General features: G+C 41.0%; 2 protein-coding genes across 3 annotated transcripts in view; one reads left to right on the top strand and one right to left on the bottom strand.

The window, feature by feature from the left end:
• Positions 1-1,606, bottom strand: part of LOC133409551 (multiple inositol polyphosphate phosphatase 1-like) — an 8,957-nt gene extending 7,351 nt beyond the window's left edge. Inside the window, exon 1 of one of the 2 annotated variants that reach the window (XM_061689704.1) lies at positions 1,425-1,606. The gene's annotated coding sequence lies outside the window, so the exon portion shown is untranslated. Of the gene's footprint in view, positions 1-110; positions 217-1,424 lie in introns of those variants that run through there. The other variant, XM_061689705.1, reaches the window with a different exon arrangement.
• On the top strand, positions 739-23,571 carry LOC133409552 (phosphatidylcholine:ceramide cholinephosphotransferase 1-like). Its single transcript, XM_061689706.1, is given in 7 exon segments — positions 739-859; positions 15,077-15,903; positions 18,615-18,732; positions 18,855-19,008; positions 19,746-19,795; positions 19,797-19,913; positions 20,514-23,571. Coding segments are annotated over 6 exon segments (1,218 nt in total). The 5' UTR covers positions 739-859; positions 15,077-15,301; the 3' UTR covers positions 20,691-23,571.

Genomic DNA, 23,571 nt, shown 5'->3' with positions numbered 1-23,571 from the left:
ACACCTCAATAAAACATTCGAATAAACATGTACCAAGTAACTTCACAAAGTCGTTTTTAACTGCACATTTGCACACGAAATAACTTTACAATACATGATATGATACATACAGGCGTTGCTTCTTTTTATCTGCACACAGGGATTGGAGACGATCTCCCCCCCCTCTCTCAGCTACGAGTCCCAACACTTCTGGTTCTACCGTGCTTGTGACAAAAACAAAGCGTGAGTTTCAAAATAAGATTCTACATGTAATGTAGAACGGAAGTAGAAGTTTTATGACAGGAAGAATAACGGGCAGGATCGGAGCCCCTGACCGGAGCCCCTGACGGGCCGGCTCTGGCCTGCGGGCCGTAGATTTGACTCCAGTTTTGACAACATGTCCTGGTCTAATGTAAACTACATTTTTTGGCCAACAGATGGCTGCAAGAATCCTCGAATCTGGTTCAACCCCAACTCTGCATTCTCTGGGTGGTTAGCACTGTTGCTGCGTTCACTTGCAGCTCAAGGGATCCGGCTTTTGCAAACTCCGGCGCTTCACGTCTCGTAGCGCTGTCATTGCGTCATCAAAACGAACACTAAAGCATTATAAACTTATCACTTAACAGGCCTAGCGTGTTTAAACCCCAGGAAATATCAGGAAATACGGTGTTATTCCTTGAGAGGCGCACAGATGTGAAAATTATATATTTTCCGAGAGCTCCCGAATGCACCATGCGTGACGACACGTAAGGACTCCCTACTTCGCTGCACTGTAGTTGTTAAGCGCCTACTCAGAATTACGACAGTCGGATTTAACGTGACGCGGAGCACATCACAGTCGTCACACTAAAGAGGACTATTTCGACGATTAAACGGCAAGGTAACGACGCGATTATTTGGTTTGAGTAGTGCGTTTACAAGCGTCGAAAGCAGCTAAATCTGAGACACCCGTGTGTGATTTTGGTCGGTCAACACCAATGTGGCTCCGGTGTAACAGTTTTCCCTCCCACACGAACTCTTAGAAATTCTGCGCCGCTGTCGTTAATGTGTCATCGACACAACAGTCCAAATGTGGCTAACTAGTGTTATTCTCTGGCCTTGTGTAGTCACCTAACATTTTTTTATAGTCCCTTCGTGTACAATCGACGACGCCGATTTAGTGTCACCGTTGTGACGTACTGATTTTTGTGGTTTAGACGAGAAAATACGTCGCTGCTTAGTGTTTTAGATGGTAGTTTAGCACTTTCGCTAATGTAGTCTGGTGCGGGGTCGAGACAGCTAACAGTTCACCGAATGTCGTGTGTTTTTGGCTAACCCAGCGAGCTCAGCTAAAATACCCGAGGTTTTGCTGATCTATTTTTCCCCACCGACAGGCGCACAACACATCATCGCCGTCGGCATGTGCGGTCTGTGTCTTTTTTAAAAAAACAACAAAGAAAACCTACCGTCATGTGGACGAATGCCTATGTCACAGCTGTGTCAGCTAACGTTTCACGGGTCAGTCAATCACCCACAGCGCGGCCCACCTCTTTGTAAATAATAACTTAAAAGTAGTAATAGTAACAAGCCTGCTTTACACTGACTGAGGGTTAGGCTCTCATTTAGCACTGGGGAAAACAGGGCGGGACCGAGTGAACGTTTCCTCCCCATTGAATTGTATTGATATGTTCCATCCATCCTTTATTTATTTATTTTCTTTAGAGCGGTTATTATGGGTCAAGCGTGATTAGCAGTGGCAACAAAGTAACACGTCACAGATATGCACTATATTACCAAAAAATGTTCTGTCACCCGTATGTGTTTTATATAACATTGGTCAACCCTGTGCAGCTTCGAAGTGTGTCAGAAAAGTTCAAGGCAAAAGATATTTTGAACCCAAAGTTAAAAGTTTTAACACTTCACTGTGGGCAAGATGATCAAACAGCATGTCCACAAAGAGATCCTGCTGTTTGCTTTGTTCAGTGCGCAAGAAAGGGCAAGAGTTGTGGCAGGATTAAAATGATGCCCTGAGCATCTGACAGTTCCTGGCTGAGAAGAACATCACTGTCCAGTGGGGGTTATAAATGGGACCTATTTTGAAGACATGGATGACATCAAGATGGCCTAAGACAGAGCTGTGAAGGATCCTGGAAGAATCCTCCCAGGAGTGATTGAAGGCTTGGCAGAGAATGTGAAAGGATCTTAGACTCCTAAGGGATTACTTCAAAAGGGAAAGCCTGTTGTTTGTAGTTTAAATTTGAAATGTAGCTTTATGACACACATCGAACAGCTTCAGCTCTTCTGGGAAGGCAAAACTAAAAAATTTTCGTAATGCTTTCCACAAGGATTAGGAGTACGTCTATAGTGATTTTTGACCCTACTTCCAGAATCGCATTTGTGAGGTCACACACTGATGTTGGGACGAGAAGGCCGAGCTCTTGGTCTCTTATTGCTCTCAAAGGTGTTCTATTGTGGAATTTTCCAAAATATTGACCCCTCATTTCCAGTGAAAGTAATCTAGAGGTTTTGGACAATTACATGCTCCTAACTTTGTGGGAGGTGTGTTGAGTGATAAAATATTTTCCCTCCAAGATTTTCTTGAAAAAATGGTTTGGGGTGACAATCGTAAGTATTAACCCTGACCAATATTTACAATCGCAAATCCAATTGCTTATGTGGTCAATACAGAGTTCGCCTGACCTATGACTATGACGTGAAATGGAACAATAGTCAATTAGGAAGCAACCTGAATTCTGCGATGTTGCCAGACACAAATAGAGGAGCAAGTGGTTGCCTTTAGTGTTTAAGTAACTTGATTGCTAAAAGTCAATAAAGAAAACTTGTGACCTGTCTCCCAAGTAATTCGCTGCAATATAAATGACCAACTGCAATGTAGTTACTAGATTTTCAATGACTAAAGATTTTTTTTCTGGTCGACTATAATGTGAGGAAAGTCAATTCGAAGTTAATTAATCGATGACTTAATTGATATTTTTTTCCGCACAGTAAAGCGGTCCCCAACCCTTTTTGCACCAAAGACCGGTGTCACGTAAAGACGTACTGTATTTTGATGGACCGACAGAAACAAATCCAAACAGCGGATAAGACTCTCGCTGAAAAAACAGGAAATACCCTGTTGTACCCTCCGTACAAGAAATTTAACTCCGCGTCTTCGTCGTATATGAATCAAAAAGCTGGTTCATTTTTAGCCTTGTTGCACAGTACTGTAACTATCTGACGGCCAATAAAGTTTTTTCAATCTTGTCGGTGAAAAAACACGTCGACGGGCTCCAGCACGCCTGCAACCCTTGTGAGGATAAGATGTACATAAAATGGATGGATGGATAGATACAGTATACAGTAGTATATACAATAAATGAACAAGTGATGTAAATAGACACATTGCTCCATCTTGTGATCGGATCAGTGATTCGTTATCGTTTTTTAAAACTTGCTGATCGGCCCCAAAAATCCTGATTGTGTAAAGCCTAGTTATCACACAGTTCTTCCACGGCATTATTGGACACAGCCTTTTAGCAATGAAGGTAGTATTAGCTGCTCATATGAGTATTTTAAAGACGATCGGAATAGCCAAAGCTAGGTGGGCTAACCGCCATTCTCATCCACCACCATCTTATTTTCATACTGTTGGACCCATGCAGATGTGTGAAGACTGAGTCGTCTTGTTGGTCGGACATTTGCCGCTCCACAGATTGTTCTAGTCCGGCAGCTGACAGACGAGTCGAAAGTCCAATGTAAATTGGCCGACTAGAAGACGAGATACCAACTAGTCGAATTCAAGCGTTAATTTAAACCTCGATGTGGTGTAGTCAAATTGACTGATCGACTAATCTGTTTAACCGCTAGCATGTATCCCGCTTTGGAAGAATTTATGCGACACTATCTGTAGAGACTCAAGTGTATGGTTTCCCATGTTTTGCTAAAGGGCTCATCAAGCGCTCAAGTATCAAACTGGTCTCTCCAGGTACTGAATATGTACATTGTCCACAGTTTTTTGTACTAGAACATACCACCCTCTTGCCTCTAAGCAAAGTCCCCACAGTTGGGTCCTCCCTAGACTGCGTAAATGGCACAGTCTGTGATGTTAATGATGTTTGGTTATACTTTTAGGGGTAGAGCACCATAACCATGAGATTATGTATCAAAATAGGTTTTCATTGATGGGAGATAAGCGGTTAGGGGAGATAAGCGATCAGTTTGTGCCACATCTAAAAGTCTAAATTGTGCCACTCCCAGTGCGTTTATTTGTGCCATTATGTTACTGTGAGCTTGTCAGAGGAATGAAGATTAGCCGAAGTAAAACAGAATATATGTGCACGAATGAGAGGGGTGGTGGGGGAAGAGTGAGGCTACAGGGAGAAGAGATGGGAAGGGTGGATGACTTTAAATACTTGGGGTCAACCGTCCAGAGCAATGGTGAGTGTGGTCAGGAAGTGAAGAAACGGGTCCAAGCAGGTTGGAACGGGTGGAGGAAGGTGTCAGCAGGTGTGTTATGTGACAGAAGAGTCTCTGCTAGGATGAAGGACAAAGTTTATAAAACAGTGGTGAGGTCAGCCATAATGTACGGATTAGAGATAGTGGCACTGAAGAGACAACAGGAAGCAAAGCTGGAGGTGGCAGAAATGAAGATGTTGAGGTTCGCTCTCGGAGTGACCAGGTTGGATAAAATTAGAAATGAGCTCATCAGAGGGAGAGTCAAGGTTCGATGTTTTGGAGATAAAGTTAGAGAGAGCAGACTTCGATGGTTTAGACACGTCCTGAGGAGAAATAGTGAGTATATTGGTAGAAGGATGATGAGGATGGAGCTGCCAGGCAAGAGAGCTAAAGGAAGACCAAAGAGAAGGTTGATGGATGTCGTGAGGGAAGACATGAGGGCAGTTGGCGTTCGAGAGGAGGATGCAGGAGATAGGCTTACATGGAAAAGGATGACGCGCTGTGGCGACCCCGAAAGGGAAACGCCGAAAGGAAAAGAAGATTATGTTACTGTGAGCTTGTCTGCTTTTATTAACTTGAATGTGAAAACACGCAAATACCGTCCCCGCTGTTGTTTTCCTTTCTAGGTTGGTTCCACTTGGCTCAATTGTCATTATAGAAACATGTATACTACAGAGGAGAGACTCATCGCAATTGCAACCACCAAAAGTCTCGTGTTGGATAGTGTAGAATGGTAAATAAAACCCTGCTATTCACTGGGACTTCTGAGGTCGAACACGTTTCATTTCGGGGGTCTGGTCGACCTCTGGTTTGTTTGTTTTCTCTGAAAACAGTGTTTCGAGGGGCCAAAATTGTGAGATTTGCTTTAGTCTAGCAACATTAGCAAAAGTCTTGCAGGTAATGCTAATGTCTCATGTCATGCATGATGGCGGTTCGAATTTTCCGAACTGAAGGGCTTTTGACTTTCTGTGCTACATTTAATGCCAATTTAAAGAACAAGAGGATTACAGATAATGTTTGCTCTTCGATCTTTTTGACAGTTTAGGGAAACTCAACTGACTATGAATAGCTGTCGCTTATCTCAGTCGGGACTTCCTCTTCCTTTTTGTGGTTATTGTTCATCTTGTAATTGACAGCCTTAGACACAAAAAGGTGGCAAAGTTGGCACTGCTACAACCTGTACTAAACAGCCACACACAACTCTCATGCAACTACAAACAAAAACATGTTGGTGAATAATAGGCGGGTTGCGATGTTGCAATTAGAACAGCATGTGCTGACATTTTTGCAGTTCAGAGCGATTAATTTCATGCCCAAACCCTGCCCAGATGTGACTTGTTGAACCTTTACACAATGTTTTCTCAAGTAGCGTATTTGAATACCCTATATATATATATATATATATATATATATATAAACATTTTAGCCTAGATTTGGAAGACATTGTCTGATTGTTGCTTCTCTACTTTGACATGTTGTGACCGGAAGACACCAAACACAGCCTGTGTAGAATGCTGTTAAGAGGATAGCTTTTAGCCATGGATTGGACACACTACATTATACAACTTGGAGCTTGTTGTTAGAAATGTATAAATTTAGTAGTTTCATAGTTTTATCCCCCAAAGAACCACAACACAAACTGGCTTTCATCCTTATTCTGCCATAATTAGAAACGCATGAAGTTTTACTCCCACTCACATGATGTCCCAGTTTCCTGTAGCCTACAACTGAATTTGGGAATTCTAGGTTAGTACTGCTGGCTGGAGCCTACTTTTGTGTACTTGAGGAAAAACACAAGACCATATTGGAATAAGGTCAATGTTTTTGCAGAGGAGCAACAAATACTCGGAGACATAGCTACCGAGTGGATTTTGGTAAGGAATTGTAAGCAACAGTGCTTTCCTGAGTTAGGGATGCTCTTGTTCTGACTTGTGTAGACTCATGTTTACAGTAATAGTCTTTATTCCTGCCTTCGCCGCCCCTGGATTCCAACACGTCGCTCAAATTTCCCGCAGTTGTTTGATTTTGGCTGAAATATTGTCAAACTGTAATTAGTATTTGGCTAAACCCTAAATAATGATGATGATGATAATAATAATAATAATGTCTCATTGTCACCTTTCTCTCATTGTCCTACTTTTGAAATTGAACAGAATCCAAAATGTGAGTAGATGAAAATTATATTGGTGTGCGTCCCACCCCCCATGACAATTGTCCAACAACATATGACTGATCTGTTACATGCTGGCCTAACAACAGCTTGATAACAGTTGTTTTAATTTTTTCTATGCACAAAAAAAAAAAAAAAGAAATCATAGGCACGTTCTAAAAATGGAATTGGACCATTCCTCGGTCCATAAAAAGTTTTATTTTATGAGCTACCTCAAAAGACTAGTTGTCCCTTAAGTGCTGTTGGCTTATCAGGCTGAGTTTCTACAAAGCTCGTTCCTCTCAGGAACCCAAACTAGTGTAACATGTATTGCCATTTTATCAACATAATGTACATAAACTAGGGCTGCACAATTAATCAATTTTGAATCGTGATAAATTTTCGCTGCCACGATTAAATGAGCCTGATTGTCGGCAATTATAAAAAAAAAATAATGGCATTGATGTCCAATTTTGTAATATATGAAGCTTTTACTTTGAAGTTGGCCCTCTCACCAATTTGGGGGAGAGGCGGCGTGTCACGGTAAGACACAATTAACAATCGTTGTAGCGGCTGCCTTGACTTCAACTTTTCGGCTGGCTTGACCGCAATGAAAAAACGCCCGAATTAAATAGGGAAACTATCGAGTTCTTTGCAGTTTGTGACAACGTACGACTGATCAATGGTCAAGCAGAACAATGGAGATGTACCGTCCTTGACAAGTCATGATATTGACGGGGCTTTTCAAATAAAAAGTTGGTGCTTACAGCCTAATGTTATTGCTTTATATGCATGAACTGTATTTGCTTCCATTAAATTGCAATTCATGATTGCACTTTGTAATAGCGTATTTATTTAGTTAACCCTTGGTAAAGTAGAATTTTTTTGGGGGGGGTTACATTCATTATTTGATTATCTATCATTGTTATTTAAAGGTTCATTTTGCATTGAAAACTTAGATATTGTTTGTTGAAAAGTAGTGCAATTACAAATAAATAAAAATAAATTCCCTAACGAGGAATAACCGTGATTATAATATTGATCAAAATAATCATGATTATTATTTTGGACATAATCGTGCAGGACAAAATAGGACATACATTTATCGTGACACACTACTGGATAATCAGTAAAACAACTTACAGCATTGTCAACCCAATAAAAATGGACCAAACCCCAAGTTTGCGAAACTGTTAAGACTGCGATAATTAATTGAATAACTCGAATAAGTCAGTTACAAAATAGAAGCAAATTCTCTGCCTCAAAGCTTCGCAGGGATCATATTTTCCACACGGGCTAATGTTACTGAAGAGTCACGCAGAACTCCGCGTAGAAATAAGTTGGCACGATGGCGGCGAGTAATGAGTCTACTGCAAAGCAGAATTAACATAACGCTAACCTGAGCTCACCTAACTCACTTAGTCGATGGGGTAATCGGTAGAATAATCGATATAATTATTCGGTAGCTCCAGCCCTACTGTTATGTAAAGATTCCAAACAGTTGTGATTAGAAGCATACTATTATTTCAATCCATAAATTTTGATTTCCATTTTACAGGTTGCACTGAGTTAAAAACACTCCTAGAGAAAAAAAAACTGAGGTATCTCTGGTGGTGGTTAAAGACGGTAACTGCTCAAATAGTTGAAAAAGAATACAGTGGTATTTCCTTCTACTTTTTCTCCCCCTTTTTCCACGTGAACGTTAGTGGATCGTAGTGATGGCAATCATGGCATTGGTTCGATTCAATGTAGGACATTTTCTTATGTGTGTGTTATGAAAAGCTATCAGCATTCTGTTACTATAAATAATTCAAGAGCGTAAAGTGTTGATAATGAGCATAATTGCCTACTTCAAAGCAGCCACACAGACATTTCCAAGATGAGCTAAATGCGCTCTAATGGCTTCCTGCCGCACAGTGTAGTGTGTGCAGGACATTCAAACTGTTGACAACAAGTCTCACAGTGTGGTGTGTGCAGGACATGCAATCGAACACAGACACTCTGCGACTTGTGCTGTTCCCCCAAGGCCATACGGGCCTGACATCCTAATCAGGGGCTTATAAAGCCACAGGAGGCTTTCTCATTAGCAGATAGCAACTCGCACCGGTTGCTCTCTGCTCCCCAGAGGCTTCCACTGGAGCCGCTGTCGCTTTATGGCCTTTTCATTCAGGTTGTTGCTGTCATAGTGTGGTTGCTAAGCTCTGTAAGATGACACATACTTGCTTATTTGTCAGGGATGACTGGACCCAGGTCTAGTTGGAAAATATTCAGCTGCAATAAGTTTAGCCTCCCTGTTTTAGCTGGTAGCTGTTCTAGATGGTTGTGTTGAACCCATATAATAGTGAACGTTCGTTGCTTTTATTAACAAATGTTGTTGCCATGTTGTCCTAAACGGCTCATAAATCATGCCCAGACATTGACCTGTCCATCATGAGACAAGGACATGGTGACATATATTGCGTTGTTGTTAACAGAATCCTGAACCCTGAGGCACTACACTCATTATGTTCTTATCCTGGAAATAACGCATATTTCTCTGGAAGACCTCGAAGAGTGAAGTTATTTAATAAGAGATGGATTTTTTTTCTGGCTTCTGCAGTTGTGGTGGTTGTATATTTTTATAGGTGTTGCTGATTGAATCAACATTACCGGTACTTAATCTTTCATTTGGGGTATCGCTTGCGAAGCTAGCACATTGGGTTGCAAAATTTTGCAGTAACAATTTCTTTGGATTTTTGTTGATTCTGTTACTTGCTGTTGAATTTATCTAATCTTTTCAGATTTGGACTTCGGGTGTATAGCGTAGGTTTTACAACAACATGCATCATGTTTTTTTGCAAATGATGTGAACCCAAAGTCTTGAGGGGAAGTCCAAGTTTGAAAATTGACAGTGACTGTGTTCGTTTTTTTGGTTCCTTAATGGCTCAAAACTGAAATCTCCCAAAGTTACACACAGTTTCATTTTACTCGGTGGAGTTGTGTATGTGTGAGATTTTGAACCTGTTGTGTATTTGTGTGCCAAGTGTAAAGCGATACAGGTGAGAGTATTTAGTCAACCTTTATCCCACAAGCTTAATAGCATGTAACGGGATACCATTCTTAGGGGGGGGGGGGTGTCCCAATCAAAGGGTCACACCCTTTGGAAAATGAAGAACAAAACACCCCTTTTTAAAGGTGCTATAGAGGCAAATATTGCCTTTGTTTGATTTAAAAGTGATTTGCAATGTTTGGTGTAACGTTTACATTCAGAGATGAGGAGGTAAAAAAACGTTTGAGTTCTTTCTCCTTGCTGTCAGTTGACGTCATGCACTTGTATTACGACATTTGGAATCATTCAGAAGCACTGTACACTAAAGTTTTGATTACATTTACATATCAAAGCCACTTGTTAAAATCAGGTGATTTTGTTTTCACTAGGTGCCTTTTTTATTTTTTTGGAGCACAGGAAGAAAAACAAAACCGACCGCGACGTGCAGAGGGAAGCGACTGTTGACCCCCAAAGTGGGAGTGGGAGCGACTACAGGCGTCGGCACTGGCTCCTGTTCACACGGGCAAGGAGGAAAAAGAAGGAAACGACGGTTAAAGGCAAGAAAATAAAGCGTTGACAAGTTTGTGACACAGTTGTCGAGTCCTTTGAGGCCTATCCCGTTAAGCTGTTGAGAACAGAAAGGAGTTGTTTTCAAAACACTGTGACGTTTAACACCATCAATACTGGATGTTTTGTTCAGTTTTCAAGGCAATTACATAGGAAGTAATGAAAATTACAAGTAATATTTCCAGCAGTGGTTCCCAAAATATTTACACCATGTACCACCTAAAAAAGTACTTGGCTCGCCAAGTACCACTGGCATAACCAACATTAAAATACAGTGATGTAGTAGAAAGTGTTTATGGAAAAACAAGACAGTTTTCATTCCTAAACAGTAAATTTTATATTATTGTAACCCACTGTAACAATATGCACAGTTTGAACATTAACGCTGTGCTGAAATCCAGTGGTGTGGAAAAAGTGTTTGCCCCTTTCCTGATTTCTTTTTTTTTTTTTTTTTTTTTTTTTTTTTTTTGCATGTTTGTCACACTTCAATGTTTCCCATCATCAAATAAATCTCAAAATTAGTCAAAGACAACACAAGTAAACACAAAATGCAGTTTTAAAATGTTTTTATTATTAAGGGAGAAAAAAATCCAAACCTACATGGCCATGTGTGAAAAAGTGATTCATTAGATATGTTAATTCTCTTTGTTTTATTTTTAGTTTTACAGTAAACTTCAACTGGGATTTGGCAATAAGCGGCTTGAAGCAGTCACCGCTGAAGATTGACTTTAGCATTTTAAATGGCATTACCAAATTGCAATATCAGTATGCTTTGCACTCACCTGCTTTTGAAAGCAAAGTAATCAGGCATTTTGACCAATTCCTTTGCAGACACACCAACATGGAAATGCATTTATCAATAAATAGATGAAAACCAGTGCACATAATAACATAGTGCGTGGACAATACAATATTTGTGAGCAGCAAAGCACCCATAATTAATTCTGTGGGACAAAGCTCAGAATATGCTCTTTGTGTTTAGAGTCGCTGCCATATTTTAGTTCCATGTTACAAAAGGTAATCTTATGTCTCCTCTCCCCTGCCAAGACCTTTTCAAAGCACCCCTCCCCCGCCTCCGAATGACTCATTTGCCTCCACTCTGGACTTAATAAAGATGAGCCGCGGATGGCGTGTTTATGTTTGTGTCAGCTTGACGTATTGTCCTCTTGGGTGGGATCTTTTCTGGTCGCGTCACGTGTGATTCCCCCGCCACCCTGGCTCTCAACCCGACCCCACTGAATTGTCATTGTGGAGAAATGTAACACATGCAGGGGAAGTGCTCTTTTTGTTTGTGTTTGAGTTCCAGATGTTCAGCAAATACCAGAGCTGGTCTTTGCCACATCTTTGCCAATGTTTTTGAAAAACTGATGCCACATCTACTCTGAGCAGTGCAAAGAAGTGAATTAACCTACTAGTTACTTTAAATGCAATAAACCTGTGGTGAGAGAAAATGTATCTTAAAGTTAAACAAGAAATGACAATGCCAAATGAAAGTCAATGTAGAATTGTCGTTAAGGTTTGCTTTAGTCATTATTACTGTATGTACAAATCCAACTATTATTCACGGTCAATCCGGCAAAAACTAAATCGTGAATAAAAATGGATGGATGAATAAATAGATGTAGAATTCTAAATTAAAGAGCAGGTAAACTTTGTCAAATCGGGTTTTTGTATCTGGTTTCCTTTTGTAATTTCCAGTCGCCGATAACACTGCTGTTCCTTGAGCGCTATTACAATTCAAAGTTCACCTTGTTGGGACTGCTGCTCTTTAAAGCAGTTTGCATTGCCGTCACAGGTGTAATGCTATGTGGCCAGAATTATAATGATAATACAACAGGCTGAAAAGTTCCTCTGGACGCTTTATACCTTGGGCAACTGAATGTTGTCAGTACTGGGTGGGTTGTTTGCCTTGAGTAAACGCATAACTGCATGTATAGTACATATAGGACTTCCTGGTCAGTAAACAGCCCACCAAGATAAGAGTATTTTAAGAAATCATCTAAAGGATGATTATTTATTAAGGTACCTTAATTAAGATACCTTCAATGTACCTTTTTAGTAAATGTTATCACAAGGCTGAACACTTCTTGGTTGTTCCTTACAATCGAACAATATTTGATTTTGTGTCTTAGTGTCAATATTTTCATCAAAATCCAGGCACATACTCCAAATTACGGTGTTGTTGTTCATTGTTGATGCTGTTGTAGCTAGGGTTGCACTGATTTATTATTATTTTTTACTTGATAATGCGATTGTCTTGCGACTGATATTTTAGTTTAACCACATATTGTTTAAGAACACAAACTACTCTTGAACATGTCATAAGTTTCATTCAAATATAACAAGTCTGTGCTTGCGGGAGCTTACCTTTTAACTATCTCAACATGGCTGATGTGGTTCCTACCTGGAAAGTATATGTCAGGCTAGTAAAGTGATATTGGTGTGTCGTAGTATCATTTTTATGAGTACTTTACAGGCATCCCTAGTTTTAGCGTGAGTATTCTCAGTCCACAGGTTGACTCGAGTGGTAGAGTCTTTGCCCAGCTTTACTGTGGCTCTCATTGGGCTTTTAGGAAGCTTGCAACATGGCACAGTCCTGGATAATCGGTACCATGAAGCCGGTCATTAAGTGACTCTACTAACGGCACTTTCGTTTTCCACTTGAGCATGAGTGTATTCCCGTTATTTAGGGTTACTGTGAAAGTAAGGTAAAGCGTGCCTCTTCTTTTGTAACGCTCCAGAGGTGTTCAGGTGCTTGTCACTGGGACGTTCTCGCATGAAGAGTCAACAGCCAATGAAAGTGGCTCTACTTTCACAGTAATGCTTAATAACAAACATGTTCAGATTTCAGGACCAAAGCGCCCCTTTAGGGATTACAGTGCATTTCCTGTCGCCAGTACAGTGGAGGTGATCTTATTTCCTCAGTCGGTGAGCTGTAAGCCGATTCACAGACCAAAGGTCCTCGGCACACCGCTGAGTCATTGACAGCTAATCTCAGATTGGTCTAAATGCTCTTTGTCTCCTGTTCTTTTATCTTCACAAAGTAATGTTCTCCTGCACTGGCTTGCACCGCTGCTACACAGCTGGTTTGTCACACGGCCAGGCTGTTTGTCCGCGATCCATATGTTTATTTTTGGACCTGCCTCCCTTAGGTTGTTTACCCGCACGTCCGAGTCCCGCGCTTATTAGTTGTTTTCCGTATCTCGGTAAGTACGATGACAGGTGGCTCCTTCCACCTGTCGTTAGTTCAGCTCTGCAGCCGCAGAGGTTGTGTTGGGCCGAGCCGCGTCATGAGGTACTCTATCCCTCGGCTGGCGTATTAAGTCGTCGTCTGCTCGGAGCTGAGCTGAAGCGGCCTTAGCAGGGCTGTCGACCTTGCCTTTTTATTTATTGGTTCCTCCACGTCTATCCATTCCCCTCCCCATCCTCTCATTTCCGTTCTGTGTGACCGACCTCCAACTCTACCTCACGCTACCTTCCGGCCTCTAGCAGTACCACCCTGCGTCCATCACGGATATCACGCTCTATAAACAAATGCTTGATATCATGGAAATGCAAACGATGGATGTCAAGGTTACATTCCTTGCGGTACGCGCTGTTGCCCACAGGATTTTCTAATCAGGTTTAAGATGGGAAAAGTATTTTTTTTTTAATTTGTTCGTGGGAGTAGTTTGGAAAAACGTATGAGATCTTTTCCTGCCTGTCCTGCTAATCAAATAAACATTTTTGCTCAAATAAGATAATTATAAGCAGTTTTTTTCACATGAAACTATTTCCAATAAGAAAAAATAGAAATAAAGAATTATGCAAAAACACTGTCACACATCAAAGACGGCGACAAAAGGTGTAATGTATGCATGTAAATCACTTTTGCAGATGTCATTTTTTTTAACATTAGTTTTTACATTAACATTAGTATTAGTGATGGTGTGCTTATCTTGACTTCCGAGCAGGCAGCTTGGGTTCACTTCCTACTCAGTGATGGTGTGAATGTCAGTTTGAATATTTCTTATAACTGAACAAGAAGTTGTCCATTTTGGTTGGATAAGTGGATGTGTTACAAAGGCAAAAATATGTTAGTAATAGGAAAAAAAACCAGTGTACACTGATTTTGTATTGCCGATTAATCGATGGAAAAAGATAATCGGTAGAACACTGATACTGAATACAAATATTCGTTAGTTCCAGACCTAGCTTCTGATGCATATTACATTATTCTTCCCTTGGTGAGTCTAGAAAAATCTCAGAAAAGTCCAAGAAAAAGCAAAACATGTAGAATTACTCCTGTGATGCTGTTTAGAACTCCAGATGTTTGTCTGACTTCAGAGTCATATTTTCCCCCAAATCTTGGACCTCCTTGAGTGTGGAAATGAGTTGTTCCAGTCAATGTTTTCTTCTTCCCATCATAACATCTCTGGCCTGGAGTTAACCTCACCTCAGCTGAAATTTTTCGAGTGTAATACCATGGGCCTCAGACAATATGCCTATTGCTGTGCATATTTGTTTGTTTTCGTCATGGTTACAATATCCACTCGGCTGCGTGGAGATGCAAGAAAAGTCCCCCAAAGTTTCATGATGTGTCACTCACATATGTAAATAAGACAAATAAGAGAACTTAGCATATCCAGTACAATCAATAATGTTGTTCCTTTTTGCAAACGTCGTAACTTTTTGTTGAGGAGTTGTATGAAAGTCACCTTTTGTGAATGATGTTGCAGATTACAAGGGGTCTCATGCCAGTGATCAAAGGAATAGATGAAAAATAAATGCAGTAAAAGGAGAATGGCCAAGGGCTACTTTTGGTTGAAAGGCTACTTCACTGCGGATGTTGGTACTGACGCATGAATGGTTTCCCTACAGTTATGATCAAAGGTCCTTGTACTGTGTACTGTAGTGAACGCATTTATTTGCTTCAACAGGTGTGTGGCATTTGTGTGGGGAAAAACAACCTAAAAAGGACTTCAACCTGTTGAACCTGACAACAAGGGGTCCCTCAGGGTGCCCCCACCTCATATTCGATGCTTCATAAACGTCATGCACTATTGCACACTACGGAGCTGGTTTGGACTTGACATTGCCCTTTAAGACCGCCAAACCTCTCTCATCCCTTCCCCCGTCGTCCGACCACCTTCTCAACGGCCGAGATGACAAAAGTAGCAGCGTGGTCCGCCGAGGATGTCGCCGACTGGCTGAGCAAAGAGGGCATGCCGGAGTACATCGACCCACTCCAGCAGACTGACGGCACCGCCTTGCTGCGGCTCACGCGGGTGGATTTCCACTCACCGCCACTCCTCCTGGTGTCCTCGGACGGCGGGCAGCGGCTGCTGGAGCGTCTGGAGACGCTGCGGATCGAGACCCACATCGAGGCGCACAAGAACGGCCACGCAAATGGGCACGCCGGCGGGCTTCCCAACGGGACAGTTAAGCCCCAGAAGAATGGCATGTTGCGGACGGCAGAAATGGTGCGCATTCCCATCCCTCCGATGGAGAACTCGCGCACCTCCTTCCCGCCCGAGTGGGGAAAGACTGGCGTCGCCTTCGTCTACGCGGTGGTGTGCTTCGTCACCACCACCATCGTGATATCGGTGGTCCACGAGAGGGTGCCGCCAAAAGAGCACACCCCGCCGCTGCCCGACAAGTTCTTTGACCTGTTCAACAGGGTAGAGTGGGCCTTCTCAATCTGCGAGATCAACGGCATGTTGCTGGTGGCGCTATGGCTCATACAGTGGGTGCTCCTCAAACACAGGTACTACAGTTTTACAATTCTCGGTGGGGATAGGGACCGAGCCCTACACTAGTAAGTGACAACCCTCCTCCCCAAAAAACTGCCTGGATTAAATGTTTGTAAATCGTAAATATACCACAAACTAACTGGCTTGCAGATGATTTTATTTCTAAAAATAATGTGATGAATATGTGATATGTGATATGTGATGAAGACTCTCCGTAACTACTGCTAACAAACAACCCAGGCTAAACTTAGCTCCTCACCAACATTCTCTCATCTGATGTGTATCACTTCAACATACTCCCTTGTTACTGTACTACTTTCCCATTTAGACAGGGCTTTTGCGGCATCTTAGGGCGTGTCAGAAAGAGCAAAAACTCTGCGAGTCGATGAGTGTTTTAGTGACTAGCTGGGGTGTGACTTCGGTACCGTAGTTTTAAAGCGCATACCAGCTGACGTGCACTGCGTCTACAAGAACAAGGCCGGGACCAGAGTTGCTAGTTTACAAAAGCACAGTCACTTTTGCAATTTGGTCACTATATTTATTTAGCAATTTTTCTGACCGCTCTTGTAAATATTTCTCAAAAACGCGACGAGCAATGTTAATTCCTGCAAAGAAACAGACAAAATGAGCGGAATCATTTTCTCATTGTTTCCATGAAAGGAGCCTGGTAAAACGCAACTGTGAAGTCACTTGTGCCGAACATTAGACATTTGTACATCGCCAAAAGCAGTTATTTATCCGCATTTTGGAAACCTTTGACCCAGGATATGTTTTATCAAGCTACAAATACTTTGCTGAGCCAACTCTATGTGGAAAAAAAGAGCACCGCTGTTCCACAACACACATGCACCAGCTGAGCTATGCAGTTCAACGCGTCATTTTGTTAAATTGTTGAACATTTAAAATGGATTGTTTATTTATTAAGGATTGTATTTACGTATTGGCAAAAGAGGCATTTTTCCCAAGTATAAGTAGTTATTTTTACATCCCTCTCTCTCTCTCTCTCTCTCTCTCTCTATCTCAAAACAAACTTTTCCAACCTTGTTCGGTATCAGGAGAAATAAAGCAAATCCTCTAAAGGGTAAAAATATAAACTTTAAAATATTATTTGTGGTTTCTATAAGCAAAGGGGAAAAATGAATTAAATTCGGGTTATTGGATTTTGATGGAAAAAGGAAAGATTTTATTTTAAGGTCATACAGCTCTTGCCCGACTATGTTTGTTCAATGTCATTCAATAGACCGGTAACCTGGCCTTATTAATGGAACATGATTGATCTGTTAAACACCTTGTCCATACCGTATTTAACGTACTGTCTTTATTTATTTTAATATAATCGATGCCATACCCCAATTAGTCACCTTGTGCGTCAACTACTTAAGACGAACACCTCCCAAAACGGGTAGTAACAAAATCCCTTTAAATTCCGTTGCTAACCAAAACAGTAGCACCAAAGCAAGTCTCTTAGATACATTTACGCTCTTACTGCTTGTTCCATGCGTAGTATGACCTTATGTTATGTGGTGACGTTTAGCATTCCAGTAGACACTGACATGAAGAAGAAATCCTCCTCATTATTGTCATGAACAAGCATGCATGCACACAAAATTTGGCTCTCTGCATTTTACCCATCACAGTGAACACACACACTTGTTTTTTTCCCATCCAGTCTGTTTCAGTTGTTGCTGCTTCTCTCCATTTATACATAATAGATCTTTTAACTTTTTTTTTTTTTTTTTATAAATTACTTAAAACTCCTGAATTTGCATACAAATAAAAGGCCTCCCCCTAATTGAGACAAATAATCGAATATTTGTGGAAATACTGTATATAGCATGAATGTCAAACTTTTCATCATGGGCTACTTTGTAGTCATGGTTACTCTCAGGGGGTCGGTTATAACAATGAAGCCATATAAATGTAAATTTGTAGGGGTGTAATGGTGATCCACAAATCATGGGTTGGTACGTACCTCGGTTTGAAGGTCCTGCTTCGCTTCAGTCAGGGAACCAAATCGAAACAAACAGACAAATTTAATATTTTGGAAATTTAAAATGAAATATCAGCAGCTTAGCTTAGCAACTAGCTATGACGTCTGCTAGCCAGAAGCTGAGCTGCACTGTGTTTGTTTATGGAACAGGTGTGTGGAAAGAGTGCAAGGTCATTGACTTCTTCTCCCTTAAGAATACAGTATGTATTAGGATTGCCCCTGCATTTGTTTATTTTAGTTTTTATGATGGGTAACTATTTTTGAACAAAAGTCAAAGAAAAATTGTGGCAAACCTTTACGGGCCACGTAAAATGATCCGGATGGCCAGGTCTGACCCGTAGGCCTGAAGGTTGACGTGGTATATACGGGGAGTATTTCCCCCCCCCCCCAAACTCTATTTCAACTTTTTTTTAAATCTAGTACCGTGCATTTAAGTACAGTTCAGTAGTATTTAACTTTTGAGTTAAATATATTTTCACGTTTTTTTTTTTTAACTAAGTAGTTTTTCTAATTTTTCTATACTTAAGCGAAGTGTTAAACCGCTGCCTTGTTGTTCATGATCATTAAGTCTGCTACAGTATGGAATGGATTATTGGTCATTATGGTATAACTCTGATAACTAAGAATTTTTATCGGTGGTACTTGGTTTAAAATGTTTGAGACCCACTGTTATATAGTATCAATTGTGGACATGCCTTTACAGTTTTGAATGTCTTTTTTTGTTGTTGTCTCCAGGTCAATCATAGGCAGGCGCTTCTTTTTCATTGTGGGTACACTGTATCTATATCGGTGTATTACCATGTACATCACCACTCTGCCTGTCCCCGGGATGCACTTCAAATGCTCTCCGAAGGTATTAAACACACGACATCCTTAATTGACCTCATGGGATGAATAAATCCTGTCAGTCTGTTTACAAAATCTTGCATAAATATCTGTTCTCTGTGTGTTTGTTTGTGCCTGTGGTGCTTTCAGCTTCTCGGCGACTGGGAAGCGCAGATGAGGAGGGTAATGAAAATGATTGCCGGCGGGGGCCTCTCCATCACGGGCTCCCACACCATGTGTGGAGATTACCTATACAGCGGCCACACGGTCATGCTAACGCTAACATACCTCTTCATCAAGGAGTGTAAGTCGAAGACGCTCAACCTAAAACATCAGTTTCTGCAATGCCTGACTGAAAGTAACACTTCTCTAAAGTGTGCCATGATATGGAGGCACACAGGAAACCACTAACATACCACATATTAGTTTCATGTTAAGACTGCACCGTTTGCACTATTTTCTGTTCCTCAGCATGCTTGGCCCTCTTTGACTTGCTGTATGCTTCTGTCAGCAGGCATTTTCAATGTGAACAAGGTCCCGTTGAGCAAGTTTTTATGAGCTGATATTTTTCTCATCTTCCTGGCCACTTAAGTGATGCATTAGCGACCTCTAGTGGTTACATTTACAAATACCAGCATGTCCCCCCTTTTGAAGGAAACAGTGCTACCTTGGCTCACGAGTATAATTTTTCTGTGACGTGTGGTATGGCAAATCTCCATTGAACTGAATTGAAATTACTATATATATATATATATATATATATATATATATATTACTATATTCTTTCATGATTGGTTTTCGGTTAATTCGAGTGTACAGAAAAACCCATGCTATATACCATAATTACTGCATGCACTGAAGCAATTGTGTGTTGGATGTGTGCCTTTAAGGGGCGTGACCTAGTGAGTGACGTCGGCTGGGTAGTGTGTGAGTTGTGGCCCACAGCAGCAACTTAAGAGCGTTCTCATGACCATTTGCAGCGACTGTGGCTCTTTGCATGCAAGCCAATGAAAAGTAAATGTTCTACTTTATGTTGGGCAGATTCCCCCAGACGGTTCTGGTGGTACCACTGGATCTGCTGGACCTTGAGCTGCCGTGGGAGTCTTCTGCATCCTTCTGGCCCACGACCACTACACTGTGGATGTGGTGGTCGCTTACTTTATCACTACACGCCTCTTCTGGTGGTACCACACGATGGCCAACCAGCAGGTGAGTGTGGGATGCTGCGGGATTTCTGTTTTCATTAAAAATATTAGTCATGAGGAAATTACAAGTCAAATATTATGCTTGCTCCTGGCTTAAAAGTGGGATATCTATAAAGTCAAAGATGCCAATTTTCAGTTTAACCAATAAATACCTCAAGTCACTAGATCTACATATTACGCAAAAGTTGAGCCCCGAAGTGCAGGTATCCCTGACTTCAGCCCTTTACTAGCAGACAATCCTTTGCCTTAGAGCCTCGAGCAAAAAAAAAAACCAACCAAAAAAAAACTAACTAACGCCTCGCTTGAAATGAATGATGTTTAAGTCCTTTAAAAGCTTGGCTATAACCAACATGAATTTAGGAGCTAGAGAGACTTTTGAATACGGTCAGTTCAAATGAAATCAGCTTGAAATCATATACTATTTATATCCAGCGGAGTACTAAAACTCCTCACAGGATGGCCGATAATCTGTCTATTCATAACTAATGACACTGATAATCGTGATCATTTTGGCCATGATAATGGTGATATGACATTTTTGTACCTTTCCATCTCTCCTTGTTCGCTAACTGCCAACATGTCCTGCGTGTTTTGTGGCCGCCAGTCGCTGAAAGAGACGTCGCAGAGTAACCCCTTCTCGCGGGTGTGGTGGTATCGGCCCTTCCAGTACTGGGAGGAGAACGTCAGCGGCATCGTGCCCCGCTCCTACCAGCTGCCGCTGTGGGTGCGAAACGTGCAGTGGAAACGCGGTGTCATGTACAGCCGGCTGGACGTCCAGTGACGCTCGCCCCGCGACGTCACGGCAGGCCAGGACTGTGAATTCCAGAAGTGCTGTTTTTAAATTTTTCTTATTTTAAGGAAGAAGGCACTGTTTTGATGTAGCGCTGTCTTTCCCCGCCTCCCTCTAAAAGCAGGTGATCGCTCTGTTATCGTTGATCCCTACCTTTTTGTGTTAGTATTTTTGTTCTCTTTCTCTGCAGGTAGTATCTGACATTTCTTTTTATTTGTTTCAGTATGTCGTCCTCTTTGTGCATCCCTTCAACGTGTCAAGCATTTCGAAAAATAACGCTGTAATATTAATTTATTAGGCCGTACAGGCTGTAACAAGCATTTTTTCCCTCCTTGTTCTTAGCACAAAATAATACTTATTGTCTTATTGTCACGTTTTCCCCCCTCCCCAATCATAGCTGTCCAATAATAGGCATGTGTCTCGATTTTGTTTTTGAATCCCAAATACAAAGAAACTAATTTAATATTTTTTGTTGGGCAGCGATCATATTTAAGTTAAAAATACCACCTGCATTTTTAACCAACCAATCAAACCAATTTAGTTTTTTGTAAGCAAAACTTGCTAAAATAAGTCAAAGGTGCAAATAACTATATTTTCTAAGCATGTTTATTTTTCAAGAAAAAAAACAAAACGATGTCCGCCAAAAGTTTTTTTTTTTTTTTTTTTTTTTTTTTTAAATAGATTTTTACCTTTTTCAATAAATCATAATGATCTATATCTATAATGAAATATCACAGTGCCTTTTCTTAGCTTGATTGTAAAATAACTTCAAGTACCGCGTGTCTTGTGTCCCTTGGGCCACGTTGCAGTCCCAAGGGGTCCTGTTTTGAATGTAAACCCCCCTCCACTAAAAAAAAAAAAAAAAATCAAACCAGCCTTATTACAAGATTGGTCTTCCCCAAATTAGAGTGAAATATGTTGCATCCATGTATTTATTGATGCTTTATGACGTCCTTTGTGGTTGGATAACATGAATAATGACTGTTAATTGTGTTTTGTTGTTTTATAAGTCGGTCTCATTTCATTTGTTGAGTTAAGTCTTGGAGCAACACCAGGGTGAAAGCGGGGTACACGCTTACCGATTTTTTAAACATTTAATATTTATTATTATTATTGTAATATTTTTTTAGGTGAGAGAACTTACACACAAGGAAGTGTGTTTTTACTCGTCGTGTTTGGTGTACTCGAGATGAGCAACACAACACACCACGTACATGCTGACATCTCCACCGCCAATTGAGTCTTCTCCCCGAGACCAGTAATTGTAGTCGCCTGTAGGAATGGAAGAAGCTATGCCAACTCTTGGCTTATCTGTAGACTATGTTGTGGTTGCATACTCTTTTCCTTGTCATTTTTGTTGTTGTGGTGAGTGAATGAATTGATTGAGACATTATACAAACACTCAACACAACCATTTGCTGCTCTGTGTGCTTCCGTGAGCTCACCGATTTGCTATCGTTCCATTTCACATCACAATTACGGAGTCTGATAGTGACAGTGCGATCGTGAATAGTGGACAGATATGTAAAGGTGTGCGGCAGGCCTTAGCACAATCGTTCTGCTCGTGTGCTGAACTGACTTACGAGTGAGGACGGAGGAGTGTTGCCCACTGACCTAAGGGGGGGAAACAAATGTCCCTTTACACAATACTGAAATTGACTTGACTTGACAACGGTTAAATTTGGCCACAGAATCGATATGCGTGTACCCACTGCTTAAGGATTGTTCCCTGGTCAGAGGATGTTTATTGAAGGCTGTAACCAAGTGTTGGAATAGTTCACAGAGTGAAACAGTAGTTTAAGGTGTGACTGAAATGGTTCTGAATGTGCTTCTTACACAGAACAGGGCTGGGGAACCTACCTCAGAGCAACGGTTATAAAACCCCACAAATGATTCTAAAAATCCATCCTTTGGTCCTTGCATCGTACACCACTCGCAAAAAGTTACGGATATTTAAGGAGACCAAGGCGACGCCCAGCAATCGATCACAAACAGGATGTTTGTGATCAACTGTTAGGTGTTGTCTCGCTTTCACGATATCACAGTGTAAACAGTTGAACATTTTGGGGTTCAAATTTTAGGTTCATCCTGAAAGTTTACCCAACAGACGAATATCCCAACGTTTTGTGAGTAGTATATTTTATCGACTGTTCCCCACGCCTGTTTGGAGACTTGTGTATTGTTTCTTTACTGGTCTTCCAAACATACTGAAAAAACAATCATTGCGTGATATGTCTCTTAAAAGGGGCAACAAGATGGTGGTGTGAAGTGGGAATGGTGTCGTTTTCCGCGAATGTGAAAAATGTCCTGGTTTAATGATCCCTCGCCAAGCAAAGGCTGAAAACCTGACATTTTAATTTCAAATTCAAAACCCTTGCAATAGGTTACATTTAAATTTAGGAATGGGTTTATCTTCCTCAATTGAGCATTTCAAAGGGAGAAGATAAGGGAATTTTATTTCTTTTGTGTTCTTTTTTTTGTTTGTTTTTTTTGGTTTTGGTTTTTAATTTTTTTTTTGCACACAGTTCAAAAAGCTTGACAGTGTTTTATGTTTGAGATGTAGTCCAATCATCTGTTTTCCATAAGAGCACAACGTTACTCACGTGCAGCCATGTAGTGATTAGCTTGAACTAATTGTCCAAATTGGACTGTAATAATGTTTGATAAAGGGCGAAGAAGACATTTCTCTTTGGTTTGCCAATCAAGCTGCTGTTTTTTTGTTTGTTTTTTGTTTTGTTTTTTTCCCATTAATTATCCTATACGTATGTTCATCTGTACACACAGTTTGTCCCATTTTGTGCATATACCACGTTTGTAAGATATGATAAAGGAATCTACATGGGACGCCCTTGAATAAAAAGATTTTACTACA

The sequence above is a fragment of the Phycodurus eques genome, chromosome 11, assembly GCF_024500275.1.
Source record: "Phycodurus eques isolate BA_2022a chromosome 11, UOR_Pequ_1.1, whole genome shotgun sequence".
NCBI lineage: Eukaryota > Metazoa > Chordata > Actinopteri > Syngnathiformes > Syngnathidae > Phycodurus > Phycodurus eques.
The sequence above is the reverse complement of the archived record's forward strand: the minus strand, read 5'-3'. Positions and strand labels throughout refer to the sequence as shown.